The 22500-nt window shown below is 41.2% G+C and overlaps 1 protein-coding gene across 8 annotated transcripts in view; it reads left to right on the top strand.

Moving 5' to 3' along the window:
* rbms3 (RNA binding motif, single stranded interacting protein) overlaps positions 1-22500 on the top strand; it is a 160322-nt gene that overhangs the window by 82894 nt on the left and 54928 nt on the right. For all 8 annotated transcript variants that reach the window (XM_080426164.1, XM_080426162.1, XM_080426158.1 and 5 more), the window contains exon 5: positions 22434-22500. This exon is cut by the window's right edge and continues 91 nt beyond it. In XM_080426164.1, the coding sequence (XP_080282290.1) occupies positions 22434-22500 (67 nt within the window). The remainder of the gene's footprint in view (positions 1-22433) is intronic.

Here is a 22500-nt window from a genome sequence, read left to right as displayed (position 1 = left end):
TGAAATAGTGTCAGGTGGCAACAGACAGACATACGTGCACGTATGGTACTGTATGCACATATAGATGTATCAAAGGTACGGTCCATTTGTCTCGACTGTGCACCCGCCAAGGTTATTACAGTTAACTAAAACTAACCAAATAGCTAAAACTCAACTAGATTTGAGCTAAAAACATTATTGTCTCCGCCAGGCCGAAAGGCATGGCGAGAGAGTATGTTTTTCCCCCTGTCCGTCCGTCCGTCCGTCCGTCCGTGTGTCCGTGTGTCCGTGTGTCCGTCCGTCTGTGACCAGCTAATCTCCGGCACTGTTGGCTTGATCGCAGCAAAACTGTGCACACACACTCCCTGAATGCCAAGAACCTCTGCCAAGAACCTCTGCCCCAAATCTTTCTCATGGGCCTTTTTTAGCGCCACCAGGAGGCTGATTTGCGCAAAACATATTCTTTTGACAGTACTCCTACAGATTTTGTCCAAAAATCACGCAAATCGGTACACTGTATCTCTATAGTCATTAAACAAAACGGGTATTTCAGATTTTTCATATTCCATCCTGATTGGCTACATTTTTTTTCCAAAGTTTGCAGGAGTGCTCCGTTTTGAACAAAATGCCTCAAATCATGAACACAGCATGCAATTTCCGTGAAAATTTGCACGCGTATTCCCATTAGGCCGAGAAAGAAATACCATTAGATTTTTTTCAAATCAGCCTCATGGTGGCGCTATAACAGGCAGATTTGTGTTTTTACCTATAACTGCACCGATCTGTGTAAAACTGTGTATGCACACTCCCTAGAGGTCAAGGAATAACCTTTGCCCTGCATTTTTCACATCTGCCTTTTATAGCGCCACCAGGAGCCCGACTTATGTAAAACACATTATTTTATACTAATCCTTCCTATTTTGTTTGATTTTTCATATTCCATCCTTATTGGCTAAGATTGACATCTAATGTTTGCATTATTGTCTTGTTTTGAACAAAATTCCGCAAATCATGAACGCACCGTCCGATTGCGGTCAAACTTTGCACGCACATGTTCCTCAACATTTGTTGAGGAACAAATGCCACCCTTTTTACATTTTATAGCGCCACCAGCAGGTCTAATTTAGCAAAACAAATGTTTTTAACAAAATGCCTCAAATCATGAATGCAGTCAGTGTCCGATTGTCGTGCAAGGCCTAAGAAGAAATGGCACCCTTTTCACATTGGCCTATTATAGCGCCACCAGGAGGCCACAATAGCCTACCTGACCTGGCGGAGACCTGTGCTCCGAGGAGCACTTTTTCTAGTTTTTTATACTTTGGCCATTCAAAAATAGCAGATCGAGCTTGTAGAGCTGCTATTTTAGAAAAATCTTTGAATACACATATTTTTAACTCAAATCTTTGCTTCTGGGGGTGGTCCCTGTTTTCTTACTGTTTCCTTTTTTTATACAATATTCTTATGTGATAAATGACTTGTGAAATGCTTTTCTAGATATTATTTTGGGTGTGTAATACACTGAGAATGTAATGTTTTTCTATTGTTAATGTATATAATTGTCTTAGGACCCCAGGAAGACTAGCTGCCGTTCAGGCGGCAGCTAATGGGGTTCCTTTTAAATAAATAAAATGTGCATTGTGACTGATGTAGTGAGAACATTACAAGGGGTTCCTTATTGAACATTAACATCAAATACATATAACTAAAACTAACCAAATGGCTAAAACTAGAATTCAAAAAACATTTTAGTTAACCGAAATAAAAATGAAAACTAATGAATAATCCCAAACTATAATAATCCTTGCACTGCCAAACCAGCAATGCCGCTGTGCTGCATACTGTGTATAGTCAAAATACCAGAGACTCAACCATGAAAGACTCCGGGGCAGGAAGGTGATCTTGCAGCGACATAGCGTTAAAAAAAACTGGACTCGCCCTTCTTAGGCCTGATTGGATTAATTGAATTGCAGGAAATGTACTCCACCCTGGTGTATAGAATGGAACCTACTGCCTGAAGGGTAGTGAAGTAGGTCCTGTGACAGGAAGGTCACTAGTGGCCCCCAGATTGTCTGGGAAAATTATGGGACGAGGGAAATGAGAAAGAGACAGCCTCGCCGTCCCACAGCAGCAACGACAAGGTATCCTTGAGCCAGTTTAGTGCCCAGCTGGCTCCCGGGGAGCTGCTCTGTGACCAGTAGACTGTGGTTGTACGAAGCAGCTACCGGGTATGAATGTACGCAGTCAAATCCTCTGGGTTAATTTAACCCATTCAATCCGGTAACGCATCTGTGTCATTTTAGAGCTTGTACTGTAGATCTGCTATTTTTGAAAAATCTTTAATTTCTTTGCAAATATTTAAATATATTTGAGATGGGGGGGTCTGCGGCCAAATGCATATCATTGTTGTTGCTTGGTTGCTATATCAGTGGTGCACCAACTTTTTCCAGGTCATGGACCCCCAAAATTATATGTATGTGGCCACGGACCCCCATCTCAAACCATTTTGTTCCAGGGACCCCCAGAAGCAAATATTGGAGTTGAAAATGTTCACTTGTTCAAAAATATATCAAAAATATATATATTCAAAGATTTGCACAAATTATCAAGATTTTTCAAGAATAGCAGATCTAACGAGCTTGTATATCTGCCATTTTTGTATAGCCAAAGAAATCTAAAATGACACAGATGCCGGTCTTAATGGGTTAACTCTGAGAGTGTACATGTAACCAAATGGACCCATAACGGTGTGTATTTGTATACTCAGTTACAAATGGATAAATGAACACTGAGGATTTTACTATACTGTATGTATAGACAGTAACAAAATTTGACCTTCTGGTTCATTTACTGTACACTATTCCCTGGTTCTATAAGTCCTATAAGTCTATAGGGCAATTGCATTGTGGAATAGTCTTCCTGGTGATGTTCGTAGCATAAAAGGAAAGACTTGTTTCAAAAAGAAACTTCACATACTACACTCAGTGCAGTCAATAACAGCTTCGCTTACATGATGTCTTTATGGTTGGTGAACCTTATTTTGTCTACTTGATTTTAAATAGTTTTCTTACTGTTTCCTTTTTTTATACAATATTTTTATGGGATAAATGACTTGTTAAATGCTTTTCTAGATATTATTTTGGGTGTGTAATACACTGAGAATGTAATGTTTTTCTATTGTTAATGTATATAATTGTCTTAGGACCCCAGGAAGACTAGCTGCCGTTCAGGCGGCAGCTAATGGGGTTCCTTTTAAATAAATAAAAATTGCATTGTGACTGATGTAGTGAGAACATTACAAGGGGTCCCTTATTGAACATTAAAGCAGAAATCTCCTCCAGGATTTGTCTCTGACAGTAGATGTGGGAGGACTTGGCTCCATCAGTTGACCACTTTTTGTAATTTTTACACAACACTGTACTGTAGCAACAGAGTATACTGTAGCAGTACTATGTGGACTGTAGATACAGTACACATTTTAGATTAAAGGTTCGATGACATTCATTTTCACTTTTTTTATTTTTAATGTTTTTTTGGGGGTTTTATGACCTCAATTACACCCAAAAAATCTGAACTTTGAACATTCAGTGGATTTTCTGTGGTCTGGGGTTTTCTGAATAATTAGGCTGAAAAGTAATCTGAGCTTGGCCCTTCGACAGTGAGGTCACAGTCGATTAATCCCGCCCACTCTCCTCCTCGCCCCTCCCCTCCCCTATCCTTTCCTTTGGGGGGGGCGGAGCAGAGGCGATGATTGACAGGCAAAATCCCTCACTAGCGACACCCGCAGGCAAAGATTTCTTTTTTCATTGCAGTTGAAGAAGACTTTAGAAATGTGAGACAAAAACACCTACAGTGAATCACTGGAGTGGAATTTTCAGTTAAAACGTTTTGTACACGTTTGAAGGACCAGGACAAAGACTCTGAATGTGGTGTAAACATGAATGTCATGATACCTTTAAGTACGTATAATGTAGATAATTCAGAATTCATAAAACCGTACTTAATTCACAGCTGCTGTAACCTTACTTTAACCCAAGAGAAAATGGTGAAGTAATACTAGCCCAGGATGCAGAGTAAAATGGTATTCTCCCCAAATTCATCTTGGATTATATGGATTATATATATATCCATATACAGTGACAGAGAAAATAACTGCTTCTAAACTTTGGTCAGAATCATATATGTTTAATTCTTCCCTCTGACACTGTGATTCTTGCATCTCAGCCAATGTTTTAATCACTGCAGTGCCAAAAGCACAAACATACAGTACTCCTCCCCTGCACTTTTCAAGAACTTATTCTTTTTTTATTTTGCTTTTAATTTATTTTCTCTCTGGCTGAGGCACTGAACTTCATTTCCCGATGAATTGTCTGAGGAGAAGCTATTTGATATTGAAGGACATGAAAAAATAAGCCTGAAACAAAAGGAGAGGGGAAAAAAGTTTGTCTAAAACTTTCTTTAGTAATTCTCTGTTCTTGTATCTGAGAAGCTGCTTCCTCAATAATAATGGAGGAGGCCGTTGTTTTTTATTGCATTTATAGTTGATTTGCCCAGTCAATGAGACAGAAACACTGAGAGAATAATGTGGTTGTGTGTGTGTGTGTGTGTGTGTGTGTGTGTGTGTGTGTGTGTGTGTGTGTGTGTGTGTGTGTGTGTGTGTGTGTGTGTGTGTGTGTGTGTGTGTATACAGTTTGTTTTATTAGTTTATCTTTGTGAGGACCCACACGGATAGTGAGACAAGAAAACTCTCAGGTTAGGATTAGGGTTGGTGGGGTTGTGGTTAAAGTTAAGGTTAGGGTTCGAAATATAGTAAGACGTGTGCATGCGTGTTATTAGGTTTGGTCTCAACAGTATAGACACACATTGTGCACTCTTGTGGCTGAATGTCATGGGACCTGCTGTTGCCATGCCATCCCCTCCTCCTCCCATATCTCCCCTTTAATTTTCACTGCACACCATAGCAGATATGTACAGTATGTATCCTTCAATACCATGATGCACTGGGAGCTTAGCAGTTCACTGTGGGTGGGTAATATTGACACGTATACACATGGCGGCCAGACCACCCCCTGAGTATGACATAAGAGCAAATGTTCTCCGTGTGCAGCGGTGGAAGAAGTACTCAGGTTTTAGACTTAATTAAAAGCAATATCTCAAACATACCTTGTTACAAGTGAAAGTCCTGCATTCAAAATTATACTAAAGTCAAAGCGCAAAAGTATTAGCATCAAACTATACTTAATTTAGCAAAAGTAAAAGTACTCATAATGCAGAATGTCCCATTTAAAAATCATATATATATCATTGTTTCCCAAATCGGTTCTTGAATAAATGTACTCTGTTACTTTCCACCACTGCTTAAGGGTAAAATGCACTCTGTGTGAGAAAATGGTCAGTGTTTTGGGACTGGTTAACATCAATGGGGATTATAAATTATACTCTGGAGGATGAAAAACAACAGGATGATTGGAGATCAACTGTCAATCACGTCACCCATCTGCAGAAACTCTTTCAAGGCAGATTCTTTGTCAGCTAACTATGAAGAATGAACCCAACTTCTGTGTGTATAAAACCGTGGCTCCAGCACAATACTTTGCAGAGCTCATCTTTGATGTGTCAATCTCTCCCTTTATTGCTCTCATCCTCCCTCTCTTGATTTCCTCTTCTTATCTCTTTAATTTGAATCCTCCCTCCCTCCTTCTGTCAGATTCACCGTCATTTCATCCCACCGTGATGCCATATGATGTGTGTGTGTGTGTGTGTGTGTGTGTGTGTGTGTGTGTGTGTGTGTGTGTGTGTGTGTGTGTGTGTGTGTGTGTGTGTGTGTGTGTGTGTGTGTGTGTGTGTGTGTGTGTGTGTGTGTGTGTGTCTCCCATCATTAATAAGTCCCCCTGGACTACCGTGAAACAATTCTATTATCAGCCTTGAATGTGATGAGGATGCAGCTTCAAGATAGCACTGTGTGTGTGTGTGTGTGTGTGTGTGTGTGTGTGTGTGTGTGTGTGTGTGTGTGTTTGTGTGCGTTTGCGTTTGCGTTTGCGTGTGTATTTGTATTATTATACCTTTGAGGTCCAAATTTACCCATAGCATCATTTGAGAAATAGACATTGTAAGGACTATTTTCCTGGTCCTTCAGAAGAGAAATAGTTGTTTTCTGGTAATCTTTTTTTTAAATAGAAATAGAGTTACATTTACAATTAGGAAAAGATTCAGGTTGGAGTTATGGTTAGGATCAGACATTTAGAGGTTAGGTTTAGGGGTTGTAAGTTACAGTTTTCCCTATTTTATACTTGTCGATGTCACTCACCGAAAAATAATAATAATCTGCAAACTCACAACGCATCGCATTTTGAGCTTGTAGATCTGCTTTTTTTCTAATGCCGTCCTAAAATTGTAATGTCCTCACAAATATAGTAATACAAACGTGTGTATTTGTGTGTGCACTCACACGCACACACTCATGCACACACACACACACACACACACACACACACACACACACACACACACACACACACACACACACACACACACACACACACACACACACATGCGCGCAAGTGCCCACCCATACACACAGTGTGAGACATCAGACAGGGTGTGTTCATACAGAGGCTTCAGTCTGAGACAACTCGCCTCCTTAGTTCCAGACTCCATTAATCACTGAGAGAAAGGAGGCAGCTGAAGTCTACTGGCTGTCCTCTCATAGACACTGTGATGTAGGCTGTCCTCTCATAGACACTGTGATGTAGGCTGTCCTCTCATAGACACTGTGATGTAGGCTGTCCTCTCATAGACACTGTGATGTAGGCTATACAGACATGCTGTCCTCTGCTAGACACTGTGATGTCCTCTCACAGACATTGATTAATTTGTTTTGCCATTCAATGATCAGTGTTTGTTTCAACCACTTTAACCCTATAGGGTCCCTATTTTGGGTATGTCACAAAAATAGCAGAGAAATACAAGCTCACCACATGGCACCATGGGACGCGTTGTGAGCTTCTTCTTTTTTTAAGCATAAAATAGAGCTTAAGTGGTTTTAATAGTATTTTGATGTGGACTTATCAAAGGGATGTTGTTTTTGATGGCAATCTGTTCAATGACATTGAGCAAATTGAGGCCTTCAACATTGAGCCGCAGTAGTGCTAAACCTCGACAATTAACGGTGCTGTCTGGCCTGAGGAAGTTTGGCTTTTTGCGGTCTGTAGACAAGGTAAAGACATTAGTTTCGCTTTGTGGGCTTATAAGCCTGTAAGCTACTCATAGGGAGGCCACGCAGAGGCTGTCTTTTTCTCCCCTATCAAAGGACTAGTATGTCAGAAATGTGAGGTATGGAGATGCATTGGCGGGCGATGTCCATGCAGTGTTTTACCAAAGGGAGAGTGCTGACTTTGTTCTATAATCGGGTCAGCGCTTTGATCTTCAGGAGAGTATGGTATACGTGGTCCATGCCAGCATGCATAGTAATTACCCTGTTACAATATCTTACAAAAGGCTACAGATTCTTGATATTTTCCAAAGATTTGATGAATAATTAACACAATTGTTGTGTGTGCTAAAATAATCTAAAATGTTATTTCCTTCAGAAGGCTGTGCTGTGAGCCTTTTGTCAATCAGTATCTGCAGGTTTCATCTTACACATATGTACGTTTTCAATTAGAGCTGGTGATTCTCAGGATCATCAGTGTCTACACTATGTAATCCTTCAATTCAAGCAAAAAGCATGTTTGTGAAGTAGTTACAATGTTTTTACGTGTTTTATGTTAGTTGTAGACTTCATTGTGTGGGGTTAGTCATCAATAATTCTAGACAAATCCCCCTGAACTTCTACTGACCTTTTACTGGTTATTGGTACACACACAATCCCATAAACACATACACCCCCCCCACACACACACACACACACACATGCATCAAATGTATGCACACATACAAAACTGTTACGTGTGCGTGCCGTGTACTGTAGGTCTCTCACGCACTTGTCATCTGTGAAGTAAGTGTGTGTGTGTGCTGTGCTGTGCGTGTATGTGCGTGTGTGTGAGTGTGTGTGTGTGTGTGTGTGTGTGTGTGTGTGTGTGTGTGTGAGTGTGCGTGCGTACGTGTGCGCGCGCGTACATACACGTGTGCGTGTAGCCAAGTCTCCAAGTCCATCCATCTGCATTCCAGGCAATTAGACTGGCCAACAGCTGAATCCCATTAGCCTTGATTACAGCATTCAGTACTATAGTGGGTGAGAGAGATGGAGAGGCATACACTACGTCCATGTATGAGCAGGATATCTGTGAAGTGTGTGTGTGTTTGTGTTTGTGTGTGTGTGTGTGTGTGTGTGTGTGTGTGTGTGTGTGTGTGTGTGTGTGTGTGTGTGTGTGTGTGTGTGTGTGTGTGTGTGCGTGCGTGCGTGCGTGCGTGCGTGCGTGCGTGCGTGCGTGCGTGCGTGCGTGCGTGCGTGCGTGCGTGCGTGCGTGCGGCGCGCGTGTGTGTGTGTGTGTGCGTCTCCTGGCAGTATCCTGGCACGGCTGCTCGTCTTGACAGACCCAAGTTCCTCTGTGCTACAGCTGTTCTATGAGGCCCAGTTACGACGAGGCAGGGTACTGTGCCGTATGTCTGCGTGGCTTCTTTATAGGCTAGTTTGATGTCCTATTTTGGAACACCACTCTTCCAAATTGTATTCATTCCTAATTGGCTCCCCACACTGGAAGCCGCTCTTGTGAGGCAGCCAATCACGTACTTTTAACCACATGAACCCTATAGCTAGCATCCCTATTCTGGGGTGAACGCTTGGGTAAAAAGTAGCAGATATACAACCTCACAGCACAACGCAACGTGCAGTGCTGTGAGCTTGTAGATCGGCTAGTTTTGGCGGTGGGATTTGGTGCATAGGGAAGAAAGTAGGGGGGCCTAGTATAGACCCCTGGGGAACTCTGTTCAATGAAGTATATAGGGTTTAAGTGGTTAAGCTGTGCTGTATAGCCCAGTACTTTTTCCACCACTGTGTGTTTTAATAAGAATAAATTATGTCATTTGGGCTTGGCCCCTAACTAAAAATGCTTATAGGATTTGGCAATCAAGTCAGCGTAGAGAAGAAAGTAACTAACCCTATCCATCATACAGCTGACATGAATAAGGGCATACACTTGCCTCAATTGTAAATTATACAAGCTGAGCTGTCATGTGTCTGTGTGGTCAGTGGAAAATAAACAACTATAGTATCACCAGAGTGCATGATCACCTTTATGTCCATCCACAGCAATAAGAACGATACCTTCTTCATTGCTTAACAGTGAGCCATGGACTTAAGAATAATATAGTCAACAGCAATTTGTGGGTATGTGTCAGCTGACACCGCTGTCATCGGGGGAATTAAAAATTCCTCTTCGAACACATGACATCTCTTGGGTTTAATGATCAGCATGCAGCCCAGCTATGTTTGTTTGATCAATCCAGGGTCTCTCTCTCTCTCTCTCTCTCTCTCTCTCTCTCTCTCTCTCTCTCTCTCTCTCTCTCTCTCTCTCTCTCTCTCTGCTGTCATCTTTCACTCTTTTCTTCCCCTCTCTCTTCTCTGTCTCTCTAACTCTCTCGTGATTTCTGTGTTTGATGAGTGGGTGATTGATTCCAGCCCTGTTGGAGGACTAGCCAGTAGGCAGCAGTGTACATGCAGGTCTGCGGCTCGAGGGCCGCCCTCCGCTATATGGACTCTGTGATGAATTGCAGGGATCATAATGCACACGCCAAGATATGGGAGCGTGAAAGAGAGTGAAAGAGGGCGAGAGAGAATGTCTTGAAGAAAAGCACATTCCTCTTATAGCAGAAGAGGGAGATAGAAGGGAAAAAATGTGGTGATAGATTTGATGAAAGATTGAAAGAAAGAGAACAAGAAGTCAACCCACCTAGAGAGCTAAAGAGAGAGAGAGAGAGAGAGAGAGAGAGAGAGAGAGAGAGAGAGAGAGAGAGAGAGAGAGAGAGAGAGAGAGAGAGAGAGAGAGAGGGAGAGGAGCGTGATATTGTTCATTAACGTAGTGGCTGTGACTAGAAAATGTGTCTCTAGTACCCCCTACTTTCTAGTGTTCTGTTCAGCTTATTTACAGGTATCCAGAGTTCACGGATCCATTTGGTTTCATTCGTACCCTCTCAGAGTTAAATTAGCTGATTTTACAGTGTAGAGAGACCCGTACATAACGCAGCCTCTCCGATACTAAATAATCTCTTAAGTATAATCATCCTATCTCGTGGAATTGTGACAGGATGTGACACCATGTGGTTGCAGCTTTAGGGACATTTATGCAAATGTATTGATTGGTTTTCAAGCTTAGCATCCACCTTCGGTAAATTAAGCTTGGCGACACAAGGGCACGTCAAACCTAATATGGTGTTTCAAAAATGCAAACCGAAAGTGTCTTAAAATTTCAATTCATAGTGTACAAGAGACCCACATGCACACTGGGCCAATTTTCCAGTGTGGCCGTTTAATTAAATACTTTGAAGACTTTTCAAAAACAAACTCCTTGAGAAACACAATCCCACGGACTCTCGAACAGACACAAAATCTGAGCTCCCGAGGCTCTCTACTGCTGAATAGGGGAAGTATTCACAGCCTGCAGGGCTGCTCTCTGCATGCGTAAACATTGAATTAACTGTTCACTGGTTCATTGATTCAGCATGGATTCAGAACTAGATTTGTGAGGCTATAAACCTGTACAGTCCGGGCCGTCTACCTATATCTATCTATCTATCTATCTATCTATCTATCTATCTATCTATCTATCTATCTATCTATCTATCTATCTATCTATCTATCTATCTATCTGTCTAATAACTCAGTGGTTGATGGTGTATGGGAGTCACAGAACATACACGCCACGATCACTGTTTTGCGTTTGAGTCTCATGGCATGGGAACAGAGACTGTTTTGAGCCTACTGCATTGGGCCCTAAAGCTACTGTACTGTTTGTCTGACAGTAACAGAGTGAACAGTCCATGGCCGGGGTGACTGGGGCCCCTGATTATCCTCTGGAACTTCACCTCACTTCTATGGGTCTAGAGGTTCTGCATGGCTGGCAGCTCAGTCCGGGTGACATGCTGTGCTTCTTTAACCGCCCCCTGAATGGCCTTGTGGTCGTGGATGGAGTATCTTACACCCACAAGGCAGAGAAATGCACACAGCGCATAGTTGTGAAGATGGAAGAAACATGTGGCTAACGAGTCCCTTGGCATCCCACAGTTTAGGCTTCATCAAGTATTTATGGCATGTTCATTAAGTATTGATTACCTGCCTTTAGACTGCATTTAGATAGCCGTTATGGAAGATTAGCTGGTGGTCAGAGCTGCAAAGAAAGAGGGAGAAAAGGAGGCAGAATAAAGCGGAGAGAGAGAGAGAGAAGAAGAAAAGGAGGAGAAAGAGGAGGGGAGACAGGACAGAAGAGGAAGGAGAGTTACGGAAGGGGAAGATGGGGAAGGTGAAGAGGAAGTGAAATTAATGTGGCGGTGAGAGAAGGAGGGAGAACAGGAGGAGTATTGAGGAAGGGAGAGAGAATACGGTATTGGATTAATACAGTGGTTCTCAAAGTGGGCTATATTAGTTAATATTGCATCAAAATCAGCCCAACCACTTTAACCCTATATACACCAGCAATTTGAAAATAGCTGATCTACAAACTCACGTGTCGCATCGTATAGATTACCGGTAGTCTAGAGAGCAGTCTGGTGGTGAAATGTTTCTGAAATACAGAAATCAGGCAAGGTGCAGAAAAGATAAAGGAAAATCTGACTATTATGTGAATGCGGTTAGTGAGAATCAGAATAGACCCAAAAAGCTTTGGCAAACACTGAAGGAGCTTGGGTCTTCGTCCAAAAGCAAAGCAGGAGCCAACAGCAAAGGTTTAGAAATAGACAAGGAAATGTGTTTTGGCAAATATAAATTGGCAAACCATTTGAACAGGTTTTTTGTTGTTGAACTTTTTTTTTTTTTTACTAGTGTGGCTTCTTCCCTTGTTAGTAGATTATCTGTGCCCAGTGGCCGGTTTGGTTATGCGAGCATTGCTCAATTTGATGAGAAATGTAAAAATATGTTTAATTTTTCAGCAGTCTCGGTTGAGGAGGTTCATTCTGTTTTAGCCAAGATGAGTGATAATAAGGCTACAGGTTTGGAGAGCATACCAGATAGATTTGTTAAGGATGGAGGTCCTGTGATTGCTAACCATCTTACTCATATTAGCAATTAATCATTGGATTCTGGCATAATTCCCGATGATTTGAAGATGTCTCGAGTAGTTCTGCTGTATAAAAGCAAGAGCGAATCAGAGGCCTATGTCCGACCTTATTATTTCCAAGCTATTCAAAAAAGTTGTTTTCAAGCTGATAAATGACTACCTTATAGAACATAATTTATGTTTTGAATTTCAGTCTAACTGACTTCTGACATCGTACTCTATACTGACACATGTTTAATACACCTGATTACATCAAAGAGCAATGTGATCAGGGTTATTACTGTGGAATGGTCATGTTGGACCTACAGAAGGCCTTCGACACAGTGAATCACGATATTCTTAACTAAACTAAAATGTATTGGTCTTAATGAATCTAAAGTGGATTTGTTTAGATCTTGTTTAACTGGACAGACCCAGGTGGCAGATGTTGATGGTGTGCTGTCTGAGGAAAAGGGTACAGTATTTCATGTGGCGTTCCGCAGGGCTCTATACCTGGGCCTCTTCTCTTTCTCATACACTGTACATTAACGATTATGTCTGCTGCAGTAAAATGCTAACTTTTGCTGTACGCGGATGATTCGGCATTACTGGGATCAAGAAGACATTGAGTGTGGAATTAGAATCTGTAAGTGAATGGCTGACAGAAAATAAATTGTCACGTCATCTTGGAAAGACAGAGTCTATCTTGTTTGCCTCTAAGAGACACCTTCAGAAGGCAAATAGGATTAATGTTGTTTGTAACAGGGATGACATTGGATCAAAGTCGACGGTAACGTATTTGGAGGTAACATTAGACCAGTCTCTGTCAGGGGAAGACATTGCGACTACGGTGATCTCAAAATTTGCAAATAAACATAGATTTCTGTATAGAAATAACAGAAATATCACTTTGAAAACCAAGAAGCTTTTGGTGTGAGCTTTGATCCAGTGTCACCTCGACTGTGCTTGTTCTGCTTGGTACAGTGGTGTATCAGCGAGATTAAGGGATAGGTTGCAGACGGTACAAAACAACATTAGATATCTGTTGAATCCTCCTAGGACACATGTTGGTTATGAGCAGTTTAGGGAGGTACAGTAGGGATGCTCCCTGTGAGGTACAGGGTGGATCAAATAAAGCTTGGTCATATATGTACAGCATTTTGTATGGTAATGCCCCTGACTACCTTAGGAGTAATGCTAAGTTGATCAGTATTTATAAAACTAGGGAGAACCAAACGGTATATGAGATACCAAGAGTCAAAGGTTGTCGCAAGAGTTCTTTGTCTGAATATAAACTGTCCTATAAAAAAGCGCGATAACATTGTTATGGAATAAGCTACAGGCTAGTGATGCACTTTAGATGTGTGTTTTTATGGTTTTATATCTGTTAGGGATTTTAGGTGGTTGTCAGTGTTTTGTATTTTGTAGTTCATGTGACATGCTGCGTGCTATGTAATCTATTGGTGCTACAGTATGTAATTTATTGGACTATGTGTATTTCCTGGGTTTAAGTTATATTGTGTTTACTTGTATTTCTTATACAAGAAGACAGCTTTATGTTCTCCTTATTACTCCTCATCAAAGACAAATCCAGACTTTGTAGACAGAGTGCTGTGGTTCTGTGTGTTATGCTGTTCCACTAACAGAGAGACAATGTTAACAGCCCACAGAGAAATGTTTGCTGACTCGGCTTAATATAGTTTCCTTACCTACTGAAGTAAAGATTTTTTAGTGATGAAAGATGGTTCGTCATGGTGGCAATGGTCTCCATTCTCAAAATGTTGTCTAAAAAGCACATTCACTGCCACAAATTGTACTGTTACCAAACAGTGGAAACTTCACTTTTTGCTCATTTGCGAATGCACCGGATTTCATATGGAATGAAAGAAAAACAAACACACACTATAAAAATAGATATATGAAAATAATTGATCAATAACAAAAAATATAGGCCTAAAAATTCTATTGTGGAAAATACCTAAATAAGAGCTCAATCCAATGCATGCGCAAATAAATTGTCAACTCATAAATTGGTTATTCAATAAAAAGTGTTTTATATGTTTTTTACACAAAAGTTATAAAAGGGAGACTGTTGCCACTGTGGAGAACAGCCTTTTATCACTTGAAAACCGCCTTTACTTCAGTGTGTAACGATAGTATCTTAAGTACATATATAAAACCAAGTCACTGAAGTACGGAGTGAAAATGTCTCTATGGGCTGTTAACATTGTTCCTGACAATGAGGCACAACTGCAACAAAGCCACTGGACCAGAGCCTGACAGCCAGGCTGATGTTGTGGATGTTTAGGGCTGAGTAACAGAAGGGACGACTCTGAGGAGGAAGAACACCAATGGAGAGGAAAAGATGAGAGGATGAAAAGAAAGGACAGAAAAAAGAAAGATGATTTTCTTAGTCATTTTGCAGTCTTTCACTTTGTTATTTTTATCCTGTTTAATTGTTTTTCTACAGTGGGCTGCGTGACGCATTAGCTTGGATGTGAAGTGTCGCTGCTTGAGCTGCGAGACAGATTTCGGAGATACTTTACATTAAAATGCCACCTCATTTAATCTGATTTACCGTCTCAGCTGGTGTTCTTCACAGTTGTTTAACCACTGCTTCTTTGCCCTCTGTTTACACTCTTGCTCCACAACAGGTGTCGCTATATAGAAAGCTAACCAGCAAGTAGCATGATACCAGGCATAAGCCCACTGTAATGATGCAGCAATGAGGTTTAATGGGGCTGAAAACGCAGGCTGACTGGCTGGCAGGCTGGCTGGTTGCACAGCCAGGTAGAGGCACAGTTGGTGTGAATCTGCTTCCAGCTCCCGACAGATGTTAGAGAGAGAGAGAGAGAGAAAGAGAGAGAGAGAGAGAGAGAGAGAAACAGGCAGACAAAAATAGAGAGACAAAGGCAAAGACACAGAGAGGGCATCAGAGAGCGAGGTGAGTCATTTGCAGCATGCATGCAGAGTGAGAGATCACCGGCAGACGCTAACTTTGAGCAAAGTCACGCGAAGTTCATTTAATGTGTGTGTGGGCGCTCTGAGGCACCTAATTTCATATCCCCATCGCCTAGCAACTTTAACAAGTAATTGTACTTTATAGGACGCCGGTGTCTAGAGATGTGGTCATGTTTAATATTCCAGTCACTCACCTCGCTGTTGATTTTGTGGCCCTCTTTCCACCCCCCTACCCCTCCTTTTCTGAATGAAGATAATGCCAGGAGGAAGGTGTATTCTCAGTTATATCATGATTTATGCAAAGGATAAATCCCTGAGAGATCATTTGAGTGAGGCGAGGAGGAGAGGGTACATGCCATCCCCTTTGTTAGCTTAAATGGTTGAGTTTATTCCACTGGCTATTGGCTAATAGTTTGTAGATGATGTATGCGTAGCCTACCTTCCACCGCAAATGCGGTGTTCCAAACCACTGCATGTATGGGAAGGGAAAATCATCAGAATCATCTTTATTGTCACATCACAGGTTTAAAGTTGTAAAACAGAGGGTGAAATTTGTTTTTGTGCAAGCTCTATCGTTTTTGTTTTTTCCAGAAAGAGAAAGAAAAAAGAGGGGGTGGGGCGCAGGGGGGGGGCATTTATACAGCGCCTTTCTCCAAAGCACATTGCATTTATCGAGTGGAATCAGGAACCTTCCGATTCCAAGATGGCCGCTCTACATCCTGAGCCACTGTTGCCCTAGGTACTGCTGTATCTACTGCTCAGTAGGTAAAAAGAAAGGCACAGGGGCAGAGAGTCATGCAGTATCTCTGGAGATTGTATCTGTTCAGTAATGCCTAAAAAGGAAAAAAGTTAATTCTGTGTGGCTTCTGTCTGTTTAGTCAGCCATTAGATGATCCGATCTATTACATGAGCAGTTGCAATTAAATATTTGGATATACTTTGTCACGGATGATGCCAAAGACCAGAGCTTACATTTACAATTTACATTTAAATAAGTGGAGCTGACGATTTGTCTGAATGACATTATGTTCTGCTCACTCCAAGCTTTGTTTTATGTGTATTTGTTGCCAGGCAACATTAGTAACTTTCACGGTGTAAATGACAAGACGCTTTTAAATACTCATGTCTGTGATCAGTGACAGATGGCCCAGCTGGCTTGCTGGATGTCTTTCCTCTTTGATCTACTGCTCTAGCCTGCCACTGTCACAACGCACAAATGCATGTACACATAGTAGACAAATGAACACATTTTCTATATCATTTGGACCCAAGGAATGCATTTAAGTGGTTTTTATTAAGATTCAAGCACATCTAGAAAAATGTGTTCATGTTGTTTACTTCAAGAGTTATGGTATTTTCTGTTACCTCCATTTTATGGTTCAGATTGGGAATAGCCGAATAGGTGTCAGAAAGGGTTAAAATGAACCCCATGGGCCATTATTTGACCAGGGCAACAAGAATAAATCTTAACTAGACACCATAAAGGTCCTAAAAAACATATGGTAAAAAAGAATACACGGTAAACGTTTAGTACAAAGAGAAATATAGACGTGATCATTATGATTTGAACGTTTTCTGCTTGTTTTTGGCTGTTTCTGCCCTGAAATAGAGTCAAGATGTGCTTGAATCTTTATAATAACCACTTTAATGAATTCCTTTGGTCAAAATGATATAGAAAAATGTGTTCATTTGTTGCTGTATGTTGTTTACTTCAAGAGTTATGGTATTCTCTGTTATCTCCATGTTATGGTTTGGGTTGGGGGTAGGTGTCAGAAAGGGTTTAAAATAAACCCCATGGGACATTAGTTGACATGGGCAACAAGCAGAAATCATAACTAGACACCTTTAGGGTCCTAAAAAAACAGGTTTAAGAGATGTGTTTTTGGGGTGCTCACGGAGCCTCGAAACTGCCCTACTAACAGGTGTGTACCCAGTTAAACTGTGTTGTACCAGGTTGGAAGGCTGAAAATATGAATTTACTTTGGACTAAAGGCATAGCTGTTCCTCTTTCTCCAAGTGAGAGGCTGGGTGAAAAAACTTCCCAAGACCATACAAGCTTTACCAGAAGTAATGTTAATTTTAACTGTTTGTTCTTAGTTAGAGTGCAACTGAGTCCAACGCAACTGAGTTGGCTGCGTCACGGTAGTTACGCCCCTGTGTGTACTGGGTCAAGCAGATAAAGGTCATAATTCATGACAAATGGTCTCTACACTATCAGCTGTACCGCAGTTATTAACAATTCGAACTGCACCAAAACCTGGTTTTGACGCTTCAGCCATTTGATGATGCAAGCGTCTGACGCTTTCTAGTGTTGTTCTGACGTTCACAATTCGTTCGAAATGATTCGGTCTTTAGTGTGAACAGGAACAAAATCGGTCACTTCCTCAAACTTTATCATCCCTTGAGTCGTTCATTTTCCTCTGTGTGGAAAGCCTGGTGACCCAAGGTTCAGTGGCAAAATGCAACATTTTGACTGGCTGAGGAGAGAGAGACATGTCTCTTTTGTCATTGGACTAAACTATGCGAGGAGGGCGTAACTGGAAGCACTGAGCGGTGAACGATGAACGAATCACTTGAACTCATCTTTGTAGTGAACGTGAACAAAATTATTCCAACACTGAAATGAACGGTAATTCCCACCACTAATGCTTTCAGTGTGTCAGGACCTTTAGGTTTCAAACAGAGACATTCTGCTCCACTCACTCTCCTATGACCTTTTCTTAATGGAAAATCCCATGCTGGGCATCCAGAGGGCATTGATGACTCTGATTACACTGGGTTTTGAACATTGTTAACTCAGACACTCCACCCTTACTTAGTGTCTGTTATGCCTGCTGGCATGTAGGGCAGCAACAAAGTGTCTTTATACTGTAATACCCCAGGTGTAATGCAGGGTCTTTAGCTCTCCTTCCACTGTCTTACGTTTACACCTGGTGTCCAAGTGAAGGGCAAGTTTGGCTATTTTGTGGCCATTTTGTCTTGTTTGCATGATATAGATGTTGGTTGGAGATGGAATATTCTCAGTATTTTCTGTAGGCTTTTGTTTGGAAGGCTGAAGGCTTGTGCACATTGTCTTCTGTCCGTCTCCAACATTCAGAGCTGTACAGCTCTGAATGTTGGACAATCTTATTTCAGGGATCTCCCCCCCCCCCCCCCCCCACCCTCCCCCTGTGCTGCAATGTTCTTAAAATAATAATAATAATAATAATAATAATAATAATAATACAGATAATGGATTTGCAGGACAATTCTGATCCTTCGCGAGTGTCCTTGAGTTGATCCCATATTCCCTGAGACTCCTGGGACTTGGCTGGATGTCTTTTATCTTTCCTATTGACTATTAACTACTTTCGACCCAATTTTGAGAATGTTATTATAGGCAAAAATAGTGAAAATAGCTCAAATTTAGAAGCTCACAACATGACGCATTATGAGCTTGTAGATCAGCTATTTATACAATTCATCATCATACAATGAAGTACAGTATATAAGGTGTAAGTGATGAAGATAAATACTAGTTTTGTTATTTAGATTTTTTTTTTTTTTTCTTTTTAGATTCTGATATGTTGTCTACTTGCTATCCTGTTTACTATCAGCACATCGATTTCCTAGCACTCTAATTCCTCGAACACTTAATCCTATTGTCAAAGGTTCATGTCACTTACTTACACAGTCGCTCTGAATAAGCCAAATGCCTAGGCCCTAAATTGTAATTTTAACATTCCACAATGAAAACCAAAATCTCTCATCCAAAGGGTTAGGGTAGCACGCTGCGCTTGCACACATGCAGGGGCGGCCTTTCCTATGTTTCACCCGTTTCAATTGAAACGGGCCCCGAACCTCAGGGGGCCCCCAAATTTTCTTGAAAAAAAAAAATATATATATATATATTAGTTATATATATACTTTTTTTTTTTTAAATACAATTTTAGATTTTTTCACAAACAAAATCCGCAAATTCTGCAAACAAAATCGGGGTGACCATGTTTTTTTTGGGGGGGGGGTGGGGGGGTGCATAGGGGGCCACATATTAGCTCTTGAAACGGGCCCCCAGATCACTAAGGCCGCCCCTGCACACATGCATGCTTGCACGCTTTCGTAATTGTACCCTTAGCTCTAAAAAATCTTTGTTAACCATGAAAACATATTTTTTTCTTGTGGTGTGCAGAAAAATGGTCCTTACAAAGTCAATTACTCAAGTTATTCAAGTTCAAGTGCGGGGATATCTGGCCCTCATAAGTGTAGAAATACCTGGTGAGCGTGCGTGTGCGCACACACACACACACACACACACACACACACACACACACACACACACACACACACACACACACACACACACACACACACAGATGCGCAATTTATTTAATTTTTATCCTGATTAATTGTGTAAGAGATAACACATTATTTGCATGCAATATGGGCTTTTCATTTTCCATGTTGCCAGTGGAATCATGCATGTAATAACAGTGCTTATCTTAACTGTAGTGCCACCCATAAATGCTGCACATGACCTTGGCACATGGCTATGGTTGATGCTACAGTATGCTACGATGACATATTACGATGGTGTGACAATTTTTCCCCCATTAATGTGTGTGTGCACTGTGCAGTGTGCACATAGAGTGGCCAGTGGGACATTGAAGATAAAACAGAGAAGGTAGTAGAGTGATGTGCTTCTGTTTTGAACCTTGAAGCCTGATTTATTCTTATGTCATTGTTATACTATAGTACTGTAGTTGCTTGCCATGTGTTGCGTTCCGAAATAGTACAAGCCGATGTACAAGCTCACAGCGGGTAGATCATCTATTTTCACGCGCAACACTGGCACACAACTATGGATGAATCAAGCTGCAGCCTCAGTGTTCTAGCCTTTGTTATGGAACTTAGCTCACTGAGGACACCTTGATGTTGAAATGTATTGATCACACTTCAAACATACACTAGAGGGAATGAGGAGTTTTTTTGTAAGAGGGTATTTACAGTTTTGTAGATTTTGTAGTTGATTTTCTAGTCTAGTATGATGTATCCGCCCACGCCACCCTACCAGGAAGCGAGTGTTTGGGGCGCTGATCACCAGAGCTTGCTATGAATACATAAACATCATTATACAATAGAGAAGTAAGCTAGCCAGCGAGACACACCAGTAAACTCAGCAGAACTATGTAGAAAAGTCTACAGGGTGTGGGCCCTGTGGGGGGGTTGAGGTTGTGCTATGGATGGATATCTGCAGCCTTATGGGGTCATGAATATGGGGCTTGGAAGTCATGGTCTGTGTATTTATAATCTGCTGAATGTATACTGTGATCCCCTGTTCCATTTCTCTCTGACTCAATCTCCCAGCCTCTCACTGGTGAATACAAAATGTGAACGAAGTAGTGCCCTCCATCCACCCCTGTTCTGCACCCCTCATTCATATGCATACACTTGTGCGCACACACACATGCACGCGCGCATGCACACATGCATACGCACACGCAGTCGCGCACAGTCGCACACACATTTCTATGGTCTCCCATGGAGGATCATCTCCAGGGTCTGTTGCCAAAGAGAACAAATAACTGAAGCAGGCCAGTGAAACTAGCTGAGAGACACTTCAAAAGGGGCGTTCTGCATTCCTGACAAAACTTTTAATGCAACTCTGTGAATGTCTATGAATCCTGAGGGGTAGAGGGGGGGTTCTCTTCGCTTAAAGGGATTTTTAGTGGGGAGGTGGTGCTCTGCAACTTCAATGAACTGTTTAGTATCACTATTTAGGGAAGCCTGCCATTTATATCTCAAGTGGGGGAAACACTATATGTGTCTGTTTCCTGAATTAAAATGTGTCTCTTGTAACATTCACTGCTACAGCAGAGAATGACGTTTTGGTGTCAACTTTGTACGTTTACGATAGTAAAACTATTGTGTTTTTGCTCCTCGACAATGCAGCAGCAAGAGAACATAGCAAATAAATATCAGTAGAATAGCAAATGAAGTTGCGATAAAATAGTACAAAAATAGAATAAAGTAAGAATTACATCACTGGGTAAATGCATGTGCATATGTGATTGACAACTCCCTCTTGCTAATCCAAAACACCTTCCAGTTCCAGCAGAATTTTTTTGTTCATTATTTGCCCTGATGAAGCTTGAAATGTTGGCAGTAAATAATATAAATGTTTACATTGAGGCTGGAGTGTATGACAACTTCACTTTCCTCCATTCGAACAAGAGAAAACCGCATCTACTGTAATATTGTACATAATATGTGATAATTAGTGATCTACACCACAGTTTCCCAAACAGTGGCCAATTTTTATGGGTTGCAAATAAATATCCCTTTATTTTGTGTTTCCTAAAACCTGTTATTAATTATTATTATTCTAAAATATTTTTTTTTAAATCCACAAAGAATTGCAAATTTTCATGAGTTGAAAACTAATTTCGAAACATTTTTCGAAAAGAATTTCATTCATGAATGAAATAGAAAATAATCAAAGAAATTCCCTAAATTAGAAAACAAATGTTTAAAGGTTTCATGACATTCAGTTTTACCACACATTAAAAGTCTTTGTCATGGTCCTTCAAACGTGTATAAAAAGTTTTAACAAAAAAATCCACTCCAGTGATCCATGGCAGGTGTTTTTCTTTCACATTTCTAAAGCCTTTTCAACTGCAATGAAAAAAGAAATCTTTGCCTGCGGGTGTCGCTGTTGAGGGATTTTGCCTGTCAATCATCGCCTCTGCTCCGCCCCCCCCCCCCCCCCCCAAAGGAAAGGATAGGGGAGGGGAGGGGCGAGGAGGAGAGTGGGCGGGATTAATGGCCTGTGACTTCACTGCCCAAGGGCCAAGCTCAGATTACTTTTCAGCCTAATTATTCATAAAACCCCAGTCCACAGAAAATCCACTGAATGTTCAAAGTTCAGATTTTTTGGGTGTAATTGAGGTCATAAAACCCCCAAAAAAACATAAAAAATAAAAGAAGTGAAAATTAATGTCATAGAACCTTTAAGAAGTAGTTAAAATGGCAGATCTTCAAGTTCATAACGCAGCACGAAGCGACGCGTTGTGAGCTTGTAGATCTGCTATTTTCACTAGTTTGGGTCCCGGGCAAACTTCTAATTTCTCTTTTGGCTCTTACTCTTGAGCTAATAAGTTTGGGAACCACTGGTCTAAACAACGTGTCACGTAAAGGGGAAAAAAGGAGGGGATCAAGTATAGACCCCTGGGGCACCCAGGTCGACGAAGTATATATGGTTTAAGTGGTCAATAATAATAATACTATACTATAAACTAACCCTCCTTCACTTCATTCTTTGTCCACCTGCAGCAACAGGAGCAGGATCCCACCAACCTGTACATCTCCAACCTACCAGTGTCTATGGATGAGCAGGAGC

The sequence above is a fragment of the Gymnoscopelus braueri genome (genome assembly GCF_963280865.1).
Source record: "Gymnoscopelus braueri genome assembly, chromosome: 4".
Taxonomy (NCBI): domain Eukaryota; kingdom Metazoa; phylum Chordata; class Actinopteri; order Myctophiformes; family Myctophidae; genus Gymnoscopelus; species Gymnoscopelus braueri.
This window is presented reverse-complemented; position numbering and strand designations above follow the sequence as displayed.